Source organism: Alosa pseudoharengus, unplaced genomic scaffold (assembly GCF_046254945.1).
Source record: "Alosa pseudoharengus isolate Yale_2024_CS ecotype anadromous, Long Island Sound unplaced genomic scaffold, YU_APseudo_1.1 YU_APseudo_1.1_scf_22, whole genome shotgun sequence".
Classification (NCBI taxonomy): domain Eukaryota; kingdom Metazoa; phylum Chordata; class Actinopteri; order Clupeiformes; family Clupeidae; genus Alosa; species Alosa pseudoharengus.
The window spans coordinates 28,617,049-28,635,327 of record NW_027468680.1 but is presented as its reverse complement, the minus strand read 5'-3'; the positions used below and the strand labels follow the sequence as shown (position 1 = coordinate 28,635,327).

The 18,279-nt window shown below is 41.7% G+C and overlaps 1 protein-coding gene across 1 annotated transcript; it reads left to right on the top strand.

Moving 5' to 3' along the window:
• Positions 1-262: 262 nt before the first annotated feature.
• Positions 263-17,065, top strand: wdr35 (WD repeat domain 35). The gene is made up of 28 exons (XM_076299592.1): positions 263-609; positions 958-1,075; positions 1,179-1,250; positions 1,350-1,442; positions 1,538-1,666; positions 2,208-2,341; positions 2,436-2,601; positions 2,713-2,858; positions 2,970-3,095; positions 3,528-3,713; positions 4,245-4,277; positions 4,413-4,473; positions 5,168-5,312; positions 5,763-5,832; positions 6,086-6,139; positions 6,242-6,351; positions 6,494-6,722; positions 7,042-7,122; positions 7,327-7,463; positions 9,366-9,569; positions 9,669-9,815; positions 9,964-10,096; positions 10,188-10,298; positions 10,643-10,807; positions 10,924-11,064; positions 11,392-11,548; positions 15,602-15,842; positions 16,146-17,065. Exons 1-28 carry the CDS (start codon positions 586-588, stop codon positions 16,294-16,296), a joined length of 3,564 nt encoding a protein of 1,187 aa, XP_076155707.1. The 5' UTR covers positions 263-585; the 3' UTR covers positions 16,297-17,065.
• Positions 17,066-18,279: the final 1,214 nt, after the last annotated feature.

Below are 18,279 nucleotides of genomic sequence, written 5' to 3'. Positions count from 1 at the left end.
TAAACTTTAGTTGTTTAGTCAAAGGCTAGACCACTGGAAAACCTCATAGGTCAGTGGGGTAGACACCTTCTGGCAGTGGCTTCTGAGAATGAAATCAAAGATCCTAGGCCTAGGCCTACTAAGCGCTCCACTTCAACCCTCTCTGAAGAAACTACTTGCACCAAAGACTACATTTCCCAGGTACACAAACGGAAGTTTTCAAACGTCATCCGGTTTTTGGTTACCTGGAAACGGAGCTAAACTCTTGAAGTGTGCTAACGTTAGCTTAGCCGTGGATGATGCTCTGTCCTGAGGATGTAAATAAAATGCGTTATCTGTCGCTTTATGCTAATAGAATTTCATATCTTCCCAGTTTCATATGGTACAGTGTATTTAGAGGCTAATGGGAAACATAAACAGTTAGCTTAGCATAGGTAAACAAGTAAGACGGGCAACTTGAAGTTAATTCACCAAGCGACAGATCAATAGGTTGATTTCGTAAACATTGGCCAAAATTAACGTCAACGTTAGTTATTTGTTCGCCGTTGGCTAATGCTTCTCTTTAACATCAACATCAGTTACGTGCCTGGCAGATAATTTGCAAGAATGTTTATTTACCTAAGCAAGAAGGTAAGATGTTTATCCAAAACCCCTTCTTATTGTTGCTGTAAATAGCTGTAACGTTAACGTTAGTCAATCTGATAAAAAAAAAAATAGGCTAGGCTTCTAAATGTTGACGTTCGTAAGTTTTATATTAACACAGTCAAGTAAATTTATAATTTATCCAAATGTATTGTACTTAGGCTACTGTTTATGCGTCTAACTGCGTTTTAGATTCATTTACGTAAGTTAACATTAATAATTACTGCTCTGCAACCTAAAGTTGGCCTTTGACATAATAAAACGTTTTTTCTTCGTCCCAATAAGTTTTTCGAAAAGTAGCCTACTAATAAATAGCCACCCTTTCTCTCCCGTCAGATTGCTATTCCGAACAGCATACGGTTGAAATGTGTGTCCTGGAACAAAGATCAGGGTTTCATTGCATGTGGTGGCGAAGAAGGACTTCTTAAAGTTCTGAAACTGGAAACTCAAACAGGTATAAGGATCCTTTACTATCTGTTGTTATTCTCAAATCGGAGCTTTTTTGTCTATGGCAAAAAGTTAATTATTTCCCTCCTCCCATCATCTGTTGTCCGTAGATGATGCCAAATTAAAAGGACTTGCTGCACCCAGTAACCTCTCAATGAATCAGACTCTTGAAGGACATAGTGGTAAGAACTTTACGGAAAACAGTGATTCTGCTGTTCATCAGGCTCATGCATTTCTGTGCTCAGCAGGTTCATTTCTGTTTAAATATACTTTTCTGACAGGTGCTGTGCAAGTTGTGACATGGAATGAACAGTACCAGAAACTAACAACCAGTGACCAGAATGGCCTTATCATTGTTTGGATGCTGTACAAAGGTTTTACATTTTTATCAACCAAAATAGTCAGCTGCATTTGAGTACCTCTGCCACTTAGACTTGATTTGGTTTTGTACTTTTCTTTACACAATCAGGCTCTTGGTATGAGGAGATGATAAACAACAGGAACAAATCTGTAGTACGGAGTATGAGCTGGAATGCCGATGGCCAGAAGATCTGCATTGTGTACGAGGATGGGGCAGTCATTGTGGGGTCAGTGGATGGTGAGTTAGCCCTGTTTTGTTTTCACTTGATCAGTCCAGCTAATTCATGTTGGCATTCTCAGCTCTTTTGGAAAAACCTCGGCTAACATCCTTTTAAAATCCAAATCTGATCAGAATCGTCTTGTACTACTTTGATCATCATGAATAGCTAGATAGATGGTAGCGTATGATTAAGGACCTGAGTTAGTATGCAGTAGTCAGAAAGCTGTGGGTTCAATTCCCGGCTTCCACCGTTGTGCCCTTGAGCAAGGCACTTCACCCCAAGTTGCCCGGGGACAATGTAATTTCTTGTAATATAGATAGATCTTTATTGTCTTTGTATGCGATACAACAAAATTCTGTTGGAGCTGTGTAAATGTAGATAAAATATGTGATACTAAGCCGAGCTTGGAATGAGAAGGGGCAGGAAGAAAACATACAGCTTGTCTACCACAGGCAGACTATTGAGATCTTATAATAATAATACATAATGAATCAATGATGAATGAATCAACATCATTGCTAGGCAAACTGCTGATGATAGGTTGTTGTTTTTCAACAGGTAACAGAATATGGGGAAAAGAGCTAAAGGGAATCCAGCTGGCACATGTGGCCTGGTCTCCCGACAGCAAGATCCTCCTGTTTGGGATGGCCAATGGAGAAATACACATATTTGATAACCAGGGGAACTTCATTGTGAGTACTGTCACAGAATGAAATGTAAAAATACCCTTTTGTTAAGGTGACATTTTCTGTAGTTTACCATCATTCTCTGTGGTTTACATCAAAGGTAAAAATGACTATCAGCTGTTTAATAAATGTCACTGGAGCCATCAGCATAGCAGGCATTCACTGGTATCCTGGAACAGAGGGTTACATTGAGCCTGATTGTCCATGTCTTGCTGTCATCTTCGACAATGGAAGAGGACAGATAATGCGCTATGAGAATGATGAAAGTAAGCAAATTTGGGACTGCTGTTAAGTCTACATAATATACTCTGTAGGGAACTACCAGCAGCTGTTTTTATGTGGAAATACTGTTACTTACCCTCAACCTTTGGGTTCAGATCCAGTCCTGCTTGATACTCAAATGAATGTGGCCAGTATCCAGTGGAACCACTATGGCAGCGTGCTTGCTGTGGCTGGATGTCAGAAGAACATCTCCTTGGATAAAGAAGTAAACACAGTCCAGTTCTACACTCCTTTTGGAGAGGTTAGAGCATGCAAGTCTCACCACAAAAACATAATTACATATTTAGGCTACATTTTGAAAGGTCATCAGCTGCATTGATCAATGACTATGTATTTCTTGTGCCATTTGAAGCATTTGCGTACACTGAAAGTCCCTGGGAAACAGATGACGGCGGTATCCTGGGAAGGTGGAGGATTGCGTATTGGATTGGCCGTTGACTCCTTTATTTACTTTGCAAACATCAGACCTGATTACAAGGTCAACAATAAATATACTGTAATACCTGCAAAAACATGGACTAATTGATATTTTACAATATTTTTAAAAATGTTTATGGTAGCTTGAAAACCACAGAGATTTAGCATTAGGAATGTATTTGCATTTAAGTGGCTAGTTAAAATGGACAGATGTGTACCTCCACTTAGGTCAGAGAATAGAAGCATGAGTCCATTTAATCAGTATAGAATTAGTTAAAGCTAGTTAACTTCTTTAGCCTGTATGAAAACTGTTATTCTAGAGAGCCTTCCATTCCCAACACCATGACAATAATAATCTGTATATGAATAGACCTAATTTGCTGATACTTAACTTTGTTAAAACATGTATTAACCATGTTGGGAGTGTTTTTTGTGGGGAAATTCTTAACTATTAATCTGTTGTTGTATCTTTCCCCCCATATTTTGTTTGTAGTGGGGTTACTGTTCCAACACAGTTGTGTATGCCTACACAAGGCCAGATCGTTTAGAATACAGCGTGGTTTTCTGGGACACCAAGAACAATGAAAAGTTTGTGAAGTATGTGAAGAGTCTCATGTCCATCACTACCTGTGGGGACTTCTGTATCCTTGCCACCAAGGCAGATGACAACCAGCCACAGGTAAGCCATGCAAATCAATAGACCAATAGAATGCTTTAGAGCTTTGCTGGTGTTAATTATTGAGGTGTAAAGTTGTAAGAGAGATGCATGCTTTGAAGTGTGTGGTTATGTAAGCAGGCTCTTTTAGTTTCTGCACCTGGATTCCTGCCAGACATTGAGAGGGAAAGAGAAAAGTTGAAGGGTTATCAGAATGCAATGAAGAAAGGTCCAGTTTCTTCTTCAGTAGGGCAAGGAACTAGCAATGGCAAGGTTAGTAGTTGTATTCCTGCAGGGAGAATAAGAATATGGCGTGTGTTAAACAGTGACACCCACAAATACGTTTAGAAAGCACCATCAGTACTTCTGGTGTAATTGTGAGGCTTGTGTGGCAACTTATCGCTTGTACTTGAAAATTACTGGTTCCAGCATCCAAGGGCAGGCATATTTTACCAAAAGCTCGTAGTGAAATATGTTTCATAGCACTGTCTACTAGTGAAATGCATCTTGTATGTAGTTCAACATTTGTCTTTTTTTTCTCAAATCCACCATTAGGAGGATGCAGAACCAGAATCAGGCAATGCGACGGTAAATAACATCATGCAGTCATTTCATGTTCTGGGTTGATTTGTAATACAGTTGTTGTTTACTCCATATGATTGTTTGAGGCATGTATGTATTGACTAGTTGTTTGGAATGTCCAATTTCTTGTTTGTATTTCAGTATGTGTTGGTCCTTTGTAATTCTATCGGGACTCCTTTGGACTCCAAGTACATCGATATTGGTGAGTAACCCCAAAAATCAGTCCTTTAAGTTTTAATACAACAAACAAACTTGACCTCTAACGTCTAAAAGCCAATCCTTATTTGTTAGTTTTTTATCCAGCAGTGTGAGATTCTTAACTGTAGGGCTTGTAGATGGACTGGTAGCAGAGGCTTCTCTCTGGTTAGTCTGTTTGAGTGGGTTATCAAAGGTTGGCTATGGCCACAAAAGTGCAACTCAGCAACAAAAAGGCCTTTCACTGACCTATAGCAAACAGAGCCACTGAGCATCTTCCTGGTTCATAGGCATTCCGCAAAATTCCTTCCCTGTGTGATAATGCAGATTTGTGCTGCCACAGACACGTCTGCCAAAGACGGCAGTTGATACATGACAGGGCACCTTTCATCCTCTGGTGGATATACTGTACATTTCTCTGAGATTCACCATGTTTGCGCAGAGCTCTTAAAAAGTGCACAATTTTATTGTTCATTATCTAAATTATGATTGTATGTTCTGATATTCCACTGCATACTGCCATTGGGATGGTAGGTTTGGCTAGATGTTTCTGAAATGTTTGGTGCATCTAGTGTATAAATGTCTAAGCTCTCTGTTGTTTAGTAAGTTCTGCTTGTAGATATGTCTTGCATAATATAATTTTTATGGTTTTTCATTTCAAGTTGTCGACTCCTGAATTCTGTGAAATGTTTCACTCACAGATCCACTGTTTGTCACCATGACGAAAACGCATGTGATCGCTGCGTCTAAGGAAGCCTTCTACACCTGGCAGTATCGTGTTGCTAAGAAACTCACAGCCTTAGAGATCAATCAAGTTGCCAAGACCAGGAAAGAGGGAAGAGAGAGGTAAGTGGTGGAAGCTGCCACATGACACAACCAGGAGGATTTTGACCTAACATGCCCCTGCCATGTGTAGATGCAGGTACATTTTAAGTTTATGGTCTTTATAGGAGGGGGAGATGCTTCATCATAAATGCTCTCTAGACAAACCCATGTTAGTCTGTCAAGCCGGTGTGAGAGTGTGTTTGTTGACTCTGTCTATCTTGGGAGAAAAGGTCCATTCATGGGTGTGTACAAACACAGGACAAGCAATAGAAACCCAGACAGTCAGCTCTGGTTTGGGACCAGGTGTCCCGCCAGGTCTCCCCTTGTACATAAACCCGAGGGGGAAAGTACAAATTGTACCAGTCTGCCTTTCTCCCCGTTTGATCTGCCTCCTTCTCTTCTCTTCCCCTTCCTCCTCCCTCTCTTCCTGTCTCCATCCCTTCCTCTTGTCCGACCCACCCACTCTTACAGGGTATATCATATTGATGACGCTCCAACAGGGATTACAGATGGCACCTTTGACTTTGCCAAAGCCTTTGCTGTGAGTACAGCTTGTTTGTTTCATATACAGTCATGTTATAATGGGGAGTGGGTTCCTCCCTGGTTGTAAGGTGTTGGGTTATCAGTTATCAGTATCTTCCCTGTGTGAATTAGTCTCCAAAAGTTCACACTTATCATAAAAGTTTACTTAATTACTGATGTTATTTTGCTATAGCTAAAGCCATGAATGAGTTATACAACGTACTTGTATGGTGTAAATGCAGTTTACTGACTTTCAGCCTTTAATTTCTAAGGCAACGAGAGACCCCATCTGCTGCATCACAGCCACAGATAAAACACTGATTGTGGTACGTAACTTTCCTCATACTCTTTGAGAAATCTAATGAGCACATTTATTACTGCAAGTTGCATAGACTGAAACTGTGGTTTGGTGACTATTATCCTGCCAGGGTCGGGAATCCGGCCTTATTCAGAGGTATTCCCTTCCCAATGTCGGACTTCTGCAAAAATACACTCTGAACTACAGGGCATATCAGCTCTCCCTCAACTGTAATTCCAGGTTAGAGACCTCACGATATTATGCCTACAAACATGACACAATTATTTAAAGGAAAATGCCATATTCTGTTATGCAAATAGTGCAGCGATGGATAGTGAGAAGTTTGTATACTTACAGTAATCTTCCCCATTCTTGTCCCTAGTCGTCTGGCCATAATCGACATTGCGGGAGTGTTGACATTCCTTGACCTGGAGTCGCGGTCATCTTCAGGGGATGGCTTAGCGGGTGAGCAGGCAACAGCAGCAGCGGGAGATCCATCCAAGTTTGAGCGCAAGGACGTTTGGGACATGAAGTGGGCCAATGATAACCCAGACCTTTTTGCCATGATGGAGAAGACTAGGATGTATGTGTTTAGGAACCTGGACCCTGAGGTGAATGCTCCTTGTATGTTCTTGATGAAGCCACTCCTCCCTGCTCTTGAAAATAAACTCTGCTATCTTATCAGAATAATTTCTGTTTATTGCCAAGTACTGTTGTTCATGTGCAGTGAACTTATTAACTCATTGTAAATACTGTGCAGATGGACAGCACACTACTGAATGGCTGAATGGCTGTATTTATCTGTAAAAGAATGTTATATGTTTACTCTGCATTACCAAAATCCATTCAAAATCACCCCCCCCCCCCCACCCCCGATTCAAAATCCCCCCCCCCCCCCCCCCCCAATGGCCTTTTTCATGTCATTTAAAGGAGCCAATTCAAACATCTGGATACATATGCAACTTTGAAGACCTGGAAATCAAGTCTGTTCTTCTAGATGAAATTATGAAGGTAAAATTGTCTCCACATTCTAATGTTTATTGGAATTGTATGCTGAAATAACGGCTTTGTTTACTGTTCCTTGGCATCAGATCATCAGAACAAAGCCAAAACCAAACTACAGTTAATCAAATAATCGGTCAGTTTTGTAGAATTTGCGCTAAATTTGAATTCTACAACTGACTCATTACTGCTGTCTGCTCCCCACCCTTTCAGGATCCTGAGCGACCAAACAAAGATTATCTAATAAATTTTGAGATCCGGTCGCTCAGAGACAGCCGAGCGCTGATAGAGAAAGTGGGAATTGAAGATGCCTCCCAGTTTATTGAGGACAACCCACATCCCAGACTTTGGTATGTCTTACAGTAAAGCCATTCACTTTTTCTCTTCTGGTTCCTATGACTCGTCTACTATGCGGTATCTGTTGACAAATTGTTATATCCTCCTACATTCTCAAGTATTCTGTCAGTAGACTTAGGTGCATATCATAAATAACAAGCTGTCCTTCAATCTATGGGCTATACAATGAGACACACTCTATCTCAGGTGAAATTGAAATGCAGGCTATGGTTAGGAAGGCTCTGTCCTTCCCAGTGTGCATACCCTGACCACTTTGTCTAGTAGTTTGTCTACGTATGGGGTGGGCGGTGAGGGGAAGGCAATGATGCATTCACGGCAAGCAACCTCAGACTGACGTAGCAGTTTAGCATGATGTTTATGGTCTGTGCAGTAAGGTCTGGTTCCCTACGTAGGAGAGACCCTCTGGTGCGACATCATGGGAGGTGTTGCATAAACCAATGTGAAAGTACCTTTGGATGTGACCGTGGGTTCAAGATGTGGCTGAAGTCATTGCTTCATAAGTAATGGCTTTGAAATACCTTACTCTCATCACAGTTGGTTGCTGAGAGCTGTTTTTTTTTGTTAAACTGTGAAAGAAATTGTCTTTTCTACAAAAGTCACTCAATCATCTCCAAGGCCAGGGGCAGCAGTAGGAAAGATGTGCATTAGCTTGACAGGACCTTGGAGATTTACAATGGTGTTTTGGTGGCGTCGGGCTGATTGATATTGGCTTAAAGAGGACTTGGGCTACCCATGTCAGTTTTCACAGCACATTAAGGAATTTGGGAGTCTCTGAAAAATGCTCAAGGTCTTTCGCTGAGTCTATTGGAGTTGAAGCCAAACTGAGCAAAGTTGGGGGGAATCATGGTTGTGTGGCTGAGGAAAAAAAAAAAAAAACAGAGAACATTTTAGGGTTTAATCAAAGTGTCATATGTTAGAGAACATTTTTGCATTTTGTTTTAGATGACATGGCAAACTGACAATATTTCTGTTATCCACATCAAAATAGAATTATGTTTGTAAGATAGGTGACTTTATTGAAATGCTAGTTTTTAATGTCGTACCTATCTCAGTATCTATTGCTGTATTTCAACTGTCCAGCTCATCACCAGGTTCTTGAAAACGTGATGTCTCTGGAGTGTGTATTTGCGCAAATGCAGAAGTTCTTTTTCTTTTTTCATCTGAGCTGCTCTGTGTAATGGAGAGGTAGGAATTTGGATTGTTAAGGGAGAACTCAAGGAATGCGAGTGGCAGTCACGCATTGAAAGTGCAAATGTCAAGAAGCCAGAGTGAGACCCAGATGCCTCCCTCATTTCTGTGATTTCAGAGTTTGCTTCGAGCTCTCAGTGAGAAAGAGATCTTTTATGACTCAGACCAAGGTTCTGGGGCAACCCAAGGATCCCAACCTGAGGAGTGGAGATCTGAGGGTCATTCTCAGTCAGCTGTGAAAACATGAAATGGCCTTAGTGTGCCTTGGAAAGGCTAAGTAAAACAAATTTGATTTGTGACGCACTCTTGCATGTTTCGTGAGTTCTTCATGAGATGGCCAGGCCTAGTTTCCCAACAGCAGAGGCAGCGAAGGTCATACGAAAACCACCATCCCTTCACATCAAATTTTCTGTGGGTGTAAACAGGACTTCACAGCGTGTTCATGTCCACCTGAGATTTTCATGAGTGAAGATGTACAGCTCCATAGCATTCAGTTATAGGCCACATAACGATTGTACTTTGTACATCCATTATTGTTAAGAAAATTCAAATTTAACATTTTTACCTTTAACTGGCTCTAGATATGTCTATAGCAGTGGAAGTATCAAAAATGCTGAATGTGCCTTATGCTTTGTAGCTGCCTGTGAAAATGTTTTAGTACTAACAATGCAGGTCTATTCAAGTCTTTCATTGAATTCTGTCCATAGGCGTCTGCTTGCTGAGGCAGCCCTTCAGAAGCTGGATCTAAAGACTGCCGAGCAGGCATTCGTCCGCTGCAAAGACTATCAGGGCATTGAGTTTGTGAAACGCCTCGGCAACCTGCAAAGTGAATCAATGAAGCAGGCTGAGGTGGTGGCCTACTTTGGCCGGTTTGAAGAGGCCGAGAGGATGTACCTGGATATGGACCGCAGGTGACAGGAGTTCTGTTCTGTATTCTCAGTGGGTTGTCATGGTATTACATGCGTCATTTGGGTAATATCTGCTGAAATGGTATGTGTGTGTTTCTAAAGGGACCTGGCCATCAGCCTGAGGATGAAGCTGGGAGACTGGTTCAGGGTTCTGCAGCTTCTGAAGACCGGTTCTGGTGACGCTGATGATGCTCTGCTGGAGCAGGCCTACAATGCCATTGGGGACTACTTTGCAGACAGACAGAAGTGGTAACTGCATTGTTAATTTAATTGAACTTAAGTACTGTTACCGTTCCAGTGTGCCATATACAGCTTGAATTTTAATGGCTCATATATGGTTTTCTAACATCATGAATGGTTGTGTTTAGATGAGCATCACAGCTGTGTTTGTCCACAGGGTAAATGCTGTGCAGTACTATCTGCAGGGCCGAAATCAGGAGAGATTGGCAGAGTGCTACTACATGTTAGAGGACTATGACGGCCTGGAGAGATTAGCCAACTCTCTTCCTGAGAACCACAAACTGCTTCCAGTGAGGCCCAGTTCTCATTACTGTAATATCCTGTATGTTGTGGTCTTCTGTATGAAATGATGGATTGTTTGTTGTTTGTGTTATATTGTAGGATATAGGTCAGATGTTTGTAACAGTCGGTATGTGCGAGCAAGCTGTGAATGCCTACCTCAAATGCAGCCAGCCCAAGGCCGCAGTGGAAGCCTGTGTACACCTGAACCAGGTGAGATTCCTTTTCAATTTTACAGATTTAATGTAGCTGGCAGGATTGTACATATCCATGTTGTCTTAAAGCATTTCTACTAAATGTTGTGTGTCAGTGATATAGTCATTATTTATTCAGTACTTAGTCACTAGCTGGTGTTCAGTATCGGAATGTTTTAGGAGTTATGTTTTGTTATCCTGGGCGTATTAAAACAACAACAAAAAAGAAGAGTAAAATGACATCAGAGGCCTTAAGAAATAACTTGCCATACCATGTTTGGGATTTTTAGTATTTGGACTATTTATAGACTAAGCTACGTTGTGTCCGTGCCATAGATCTGATGCAATATAACTGGTTTTCAGTGGAACAAAGCAGTTGAGCTGGCCAAGGATCACAACATGAAGGAGATTGGACCTCTCTTGGCCAAGTATGCCTCTCACCTCTTGGAGAAAAATAAGAGACTGGAAGCAGTGGAGCTGTACCGGAAGGCTCACCATTTCCTGGATGCTGCTAGGCTCATGTTTAAGGTAGTCCTCCTTCCATCGCTGTGTGCATGTGGGAGAATGCCTATGGTGTGCAAAATAACAACATACCTTAGTCACCATATTGAAATAGAAATTTGACTACTATTTGCGACCCACAGATAGCTGATGAAGAGGCCAAGAAAAGAACCAGGCCCCTGAGGGTGAAGAAGCTGTACGTACTAGCAGCGTTGTTGGTGGAAAATTACCATGAGCAGATGAAGACCTCACAGCAAAGCAAGGCCAAAGGAAAGAAGTCAGAGGTGATTTTCCACTGTGTCTGTCAGCTTTAGAGAGCTTTCCCTCTGTCACTGAATGTGTAGATAGATACCAACGGAATTGAGCTTTGTCCAGCAGGAAAGATTTTTCACTCGGGGCATCACATTATTAGCAACACTAATGAGTGTAATTTTGGAGACAGAAGCCCAGCTGGTGTTTGAAATAACCGCCTCAAATATCCATTTCTTGAGCACAGTCTGGCCGCCCATGTCCTTATTTTGTCCCACAAAACGATGTGCTGTCAGCTTTAGCTAAAGCCTGCATGTAATTTCACCAGTGGTAATTCACATGTGGTGTAACTTCCTGACCAGGCGACATCAGCGTTGGCTGGACTTCTGGAGGAGGATGCATCCTCGACAGATAACCGCATTGTGGACAATGCCTGGCGAGGTGCAGAAGCATATCACTTCTTTCTGCTGGCACAGAGGCAGCTCTATGACGGAAATGTAGACTCTGCCATGAAGACAGGTAATTTCCATTTCTATTTAATATCCCTTATAGAGCGCCAAAACATTACACATGTCTCATGGCGCTTTACAGAGTGGTAAACAATCAGTGAAGGCCCATGAGTAACAGGGGCAAGGAAAAACTCCCTAGAATTGGAGATACATATGGGAAGAAACCTCGAGCAGATCCACGACTCAAGGGCCTGACCCATCTGCCTAGGATCAGTACAGAACAGTAAGGTCTGTATACATGATAAATGAAGTTGTAGAGGTGTAGAGAATAGAACATGGTGTCTAAAGCCACCTGAGGTGTAGGTTACAAAGAGGTGGGATGGTTACATACATATCCAGTATGATAATGCATAAATCCTATTTAATGTCAGAAAGTTCAAATAGTCCAGTGTAGGAAATTAATTGTCCAGGGGGATTAGGAGTTGTCATAGGGCAAGTAGTGGGTCACTAGGCTGCGCAGGCCAGGAATCCGGGCAGGGGGGACAGTAATAGGCGATGATAGGGCAGTCATAGGGATGGGACTTCAGGTGAGGTTAGTGAGATGAGGGCCAAACACACGGATGGCTGATGACTGGTAATGGTATACCTCACAAATGAGGTAAGAAGGAAGAGAGAGAGATTTAGGGCCTTCCCAATACCTCCCCTACCCCTAGATTTTTGCCCTAACCCTCGTTTTTGCGCGTGCACGTGTAGGGCTAGGGTGTCCCATTACTTTAGGGAGCAAGGGGAAGTGCTATGTTCCCCTTAAAATCAACCCTCAAAATATAGCCAGGACCGATGCAGGCTTAAAACGAAGTGGGAGATGAAATTACCCAGGATACCGTGCGAGCTCAGCGAGCCGGCCAAATTTTTCATATATTTTCGCAAATAAGCATATTAAAATTTCGAAATATGTTGGAATATGTTAGTTTGATGCACATCTGATGGACTGTTGAGTTTTGAACACTAATGTTAGAAAATATCTCACGACGCTCTCTGACGATGTTCATGATATCTGCTAAGTGCTTTGAGAGAGTCTGCCCATCAAATAACGTTATATATCTGATTCTGATCTGGGTAGTTTCGTCAATATTTAAGGTGTGTGTTCTGGCATTCACATGAACACTAATATATTTGTTGATTAACCAGACGTAGATAAACCAGCACAGCCCACACAACAATGACCGCTGGAACGGGCATGTTCCTGAATGAAAATAGTAGCAGGCTACTACCTAGATGCGTCGGCGCTGCGCGTGACGTAGGTGAGCACGTTCGCTACGCTAATTTGCATATAGTGGTGTCCCAATTCATAGGGAAAGATCTTCACCTCCACTTCCCTTGTCGAGGGGGCTTTAATGTTGAGGGCAATCAAAACCAAGTGGAAGTTTTAAGGGGGGAGGATTGGGACGGGCCCATAGAGTGGGTTAGTATTACTATAAATCAAAAATGGTTAATATCAATAAGTATATCAATGGTATGGTACTATATACTGTAGTGTTATACCATAGTGAGAATCGGCAAGTGAGGGAGAGTTGAGAGAGAGAGAGGGAAGGGGAGAAAGGAGAGGGGAGGGGTTGTACGGCGTGACACATGATAAGTCAGCATAACTATGGCATGGTGAAAGGTAGACACCAGCGCAGGTATGGTCAGTGACCACCGTCGCACGCATGACTGGGGTGCCAGTCACACAAGGACACAGCAGGGTGGTCCATTCCACACAACATGTTAGAATACTGTAATTTCCCACATATGAACTATATTGACCAAGGTTTACATCGATTTTGCAAAATTTCTTCACCTACGAAGTTAATACACATGGGCGTACGACGGAGTATAGGGGCCACACCCGATTCTGAAGTAGGCCTACAATTTCGCTAAATCACCTAGGCGACACAAGGCATTTTGTTGTTGCACAATAATGGCACAAGGCCTCTGCAACTGCAGTTTTTTTTGTTCCCAGCTCAGAAAACTGGATGTGATGATGTTTCAGATAAGTGAGTTCACTTAAGAATGTTGTATTGCCATGCTTCCTTGTTCCCTTCAGAGATTGAAAACGTACAGGCTATTTATGAAAATGTATGTGTGTGTATGCAAGTTTTCAAGACATATTTTCGAGACACATATACATCCTACAGGAAACTAGCTGATAACGAGAGGTTTTTTAATTTCACACATCAGCGAATTATAGCTAATTAGATTACCAGCAACAGAATTTTCAACTATGTAGCAATTGCTATTTAGATTGAGACGTAAACCAGTTATGAATGGGTAGAGAGAAAACTATTAAGAGAGCATGCCTGGATGACCATTCGGCATGGCCATATCCGCTGAAGTACACTCAGGCCTTTATGTTACCATATTTAGGACATCACATCACAACAAAAATGTACAACAAATGTTGAAAACTAATGATGCAATTATAAATGCAACAATCGGGCAACATCAAGGTCTGCAAAAGTTATTGTCGATAGTTTAATTTAGTGTGCGATAAGTAGAAAATATAATTATTATGACAGGCCTAGCTTTTGGGCACTTTGTAAATCATTGGAGTTGCTGTAAGGGATAGGTTCAAATGACTGAGCACAATTCTGTACTTACAGTATAGGATCCATGACTCTCTGAAGCAGTTGAGTAGATAGAGGACAGTGCGCCAGTCTTCTATGAAATACTCTACACATAGTTGCAGCCTGTTTTAAGGTCAGAGTGTAGGCACACAGTCCTGTGTTAATGTAGTGCTGCTGCGGTGTTCTGACCAAATACTGCTCCCTGAGTTTGAACAGCATTCAAGTGTCAACCACCATGGTTGCTTTGGATGTCATGTTGACCTTTTGAGATTCATTTCGATGCTCCATCATCACTGTGAATGTGCTTGCTGTCTGGCCTGTGCCCATGATCCGCCAAAGTCAGTTTAAAGCAGGCTCAACGTCGGTTTGCCATGTTTCTGTTTTGTACAGTATGTTTGGTCACTCCATTTGCAATTACTGAATTGGACAATTTGGTTAACCACAGCAAGCTGGTGGAATGACACCTTGTTGACGTCGAGTGTGTCATAGCAGACAAGCTCTACCTTAACCAAGTTGTGAAATAGTATACTGTAGAGGCAGGGCTATGTTGCACAGAAGAATGTCTGAAACAACAAATAGCCCAACTGGTCATAAACATTTGTGTTGGTACGTCAAGTATCGCCAAGCCACAGTTTGTTGACCTCTTGAACGCCCCCCGAGTCAGTTTGGTTCATGCTCTACTGAATCTTACACTCTCCGTTCTGGTTAGAGTCACACGGGTTATTCACTCGTTGCCAGGTGTCTAGAGACCCAGTGAGATAGGATGACAGTAGAAATTTAAAGTAGCGTGCTCAGAGGGCTCTGCCCCAGACCGGGGTCAGAAAAAGCAACGGTATATCACCGCGCCAGACGTCATGCTATTGCAGGCTCGCCAATGTGTGCGAGTGTGTTAGTGTGTGCTGTGACCTCTGACCTCCATGACATTGGCTAGCAGAAAAAATAAACCAGAGATGACTTTTTGTTTCCTTTTCTCTTCTTGCGTTTCTTTCTCAGGAGAAGGTGTGCAGTCTAAAGCCCTAGGCTGTGTGTGTCAGACAGCCATGGCATGACGCGTAAATGTAAATGCTGCTTCAGACAGACCACCTGTGTGACGGCTACTTGCGTTATTGTCTGCGCATGTGTGTGCACCATACCAATGGAAAATGTTCCTTACTGTTGCTGGCCTTTATGAGCCGTGCATGTTACTTTGGGGAGATTGAGATTGAAAAATGAGTTGAGCCTATGCAGATGCTGTTAGTAGACTATACTGTTCAGTTTTGCCATCATACAAAATTTGTCAGATAAGTGTGTAAGTGTGAAAAAATCTGACACTCTGACCATACGTTCTAACATTAGACAAATGCACGATACACAGGAGTTAAATTAAATTCCTAGTGCTATAGGGGATTTCCTTTCCTATGCGGGCAAAACAACATCACCAACAAAACAGCCTTCGAGAGCATTTCACTTGGGTTATCAAGCAAAGCAACTATACAGTAGTGACACATTTTAAATCGCAGTTTCATCACTGTGTCCATTAGCCCTGCACCTGCGTGACTACGAGGACATCATCCCTGCTGTGGAGATCTACTCGCTGCTGGCCATCTGCTCATCGGCCAATCGGGCGTTTGGCACTTGCTCTCGGGCCTTCATCAAGCTGGAGTCCCTGGAGAGCTTGAGCCCCGAGCAGCGGCAGAGCTACGAGGATCTGGCCCTGGAGATCTTTACCAAGTACCCGCCCAAGGACAACCGCAAGTCAGAGCTGGACAGCATCTCTGAAGGGTATAAGACCTCTCTCATATGGAATGAAAACATGGCCAGATATGTGACGGTCCATGAGGTCTCTTTTATTATAAACGTTAAATTGAATCTTATATTTTGTGCTTAATTCATAAAATTGCAAATTGGGGCATCATGTGGTGTTTACTGTGGAGCTTGTGCATATTGAAAGCAGTGTGCAATCCTACTGAGTAGGACAGTGCTTTTGCAACAGGTTTACATAAAAAGAGCCAGACATACTTTTGTCTCTATTCTTAGAATACAAGTTGGACTTTAACATTTAATGATGTGCTCTCTCTCTCTCAGGGTGGATGGAAAGCTCCCTACTTGCATCGTGACAGGGCGCATTATCTCCGAGTACCAGTTTTGGATGTGCAGTACTTGCAAGCACTGTGCCATGGAGCAGGACATTAGCAGACACAATTTCTGCCCCCTGTGTCACAGCACCCTCACATGAAGGCCAAGAGGGAACGACTAACTATTACCCCAAGTTTGTCCTCCCTCTTTATGTTTTGGGTTGTCTTGCTCAACTTATGATTTTTTTTTGCTCAAAGGCAAGGGGCTGCTCTAAGACACTCGTAAAAGGTTATGAATCATAATGGTTTGTTAGTTTTGCTGATGTATTATGTATCAAACAGTTACAATGGTTCAGACCTACAAATGAATAGAAAAGTGTTTCAACATTCCAGGTCTGTAATGCTATGAAGTTAAATATTTCTTAAGTGGACTGTTGAAGATGCAAGTTTAGTTAGTAAGCTGTTAATTTAGTGCATTTTGAAATGCATGATGGAAAGGGATTTTTGGACTCCATATGTCTCATTCATTACATTCGTTATGGCTTTATACAATAAGCAACAGAACACAGGCCTTTTGGGGGGACCAAAATATCAACATTTCCTTAGTACACGAGTCAGCTTTATTAACATTTCATTAGAATACAACAGTGTGAGATTACTGAATTGCATTTTCAGGAAAGAATTTAGTACTTTATATATTGGCATTCAAAAATGTAGTTGCCTGCTTTTTAAGTGTATTGTGGGTTCAGCTGAAAACAGGATGACATTATTTTTCATGTTTTTCATTTATTTTTGTACACTTTTTCATTCTTTATTTTTGCATTTTATATATAAAGCCATACTTAGCATAACAAACATGTATTGTACCCATACATTTGATAACATTGTGGTACCCATGATTAATTATTAGATTAACTATATTTGTGATGAAAAATTAAAAAGTGAATTACTCTGCTGAAGTGGTCAGTCTTGGACAAGGACTTTGTTAATATTAATTGACTGAGGAATTCTGAGAAAAGAGACTGAGGAAAAGGTGAGTTGAACATCTTCAATCTGTGGTAAAATTGTGACTCCCAGTGATGTAAAGCGGTACTACACATTAAACAAGACTATACGCATTAAACACACAACTACACAGACGCACTTATCACAATATGGGCGAGAGTCACTGTTGCAGAAGTCTACATTGCCGGAATTTGTTATTTTATGAAAATGCGCCTAAAATATGATAGAGGTAATCATTTAGTGAAATGTTAATCAACTACATATAGGCCAAGCCTAATAATTGCAGGGCTACTGTGCGTTCGTGGAATTCGATTCATTCTGTTGAGTTAAACTCTTCGCTCCACACCGTGGCGAGTTTGGACTGCCAGCAAACCTTTAGGTCTTCTGTTCCAAATTCCATTAAGAGACAAAACGTTAACCAGACTCATTATTCTGTTATGTGAACACTAAACCTGACTGTGGTCCTACACAATTCAGTTATTGGATTGCACTGGTTAAAGGAGCCCCTAGAGGGCGCTAAGAGATCATGAAAGACAGAGAGTGCAAGGAAAAGATGCAGAAGTGGCTTCGTTATTGCGCTGCAAACACGTTGTTTCACGTTATTCAATTATTCAATATAATAAGTGTAGCATAATACCAACCTCTGCTGATTACTGTCTTGCAGCCTAATATCAATGATGTTACCTACAGTATGTCTCAGCCTCTCCATTCGCGATTAATTGTCCTCTTCTAAAACAGTCTAGAAAAGTTAATTACTATAGTAGCCTAAATTAGATTAATCAAGTAATTAGATGAATCAAGGAGATATTGGATTACGCACGGAATGTTTTATTGAAACAACTTAGAAAAAGCAGAAGATATAATTAACATAGGCTACTTAATATTGTTTATTTGTGCAATTTATGAATGGTCATAAGTTTCCATTTACCCATCAATCGTTTAAAATAGCTCTAGTAGGCCTACACAAAACGAGGTGAGGTTCTGCAAGTGCATCATGCCTGAATATCCCTTTGTTTTCGTTCCACAGCGCACACAAGACCAATTTTGTCTTCTGTAAGCTATTCTTTATAAGGGCCGAGAGCGCGTATGCCAATGGCCACTAAGCAGTGACGCAAAGACACTGCCTATGGGCAACTCTG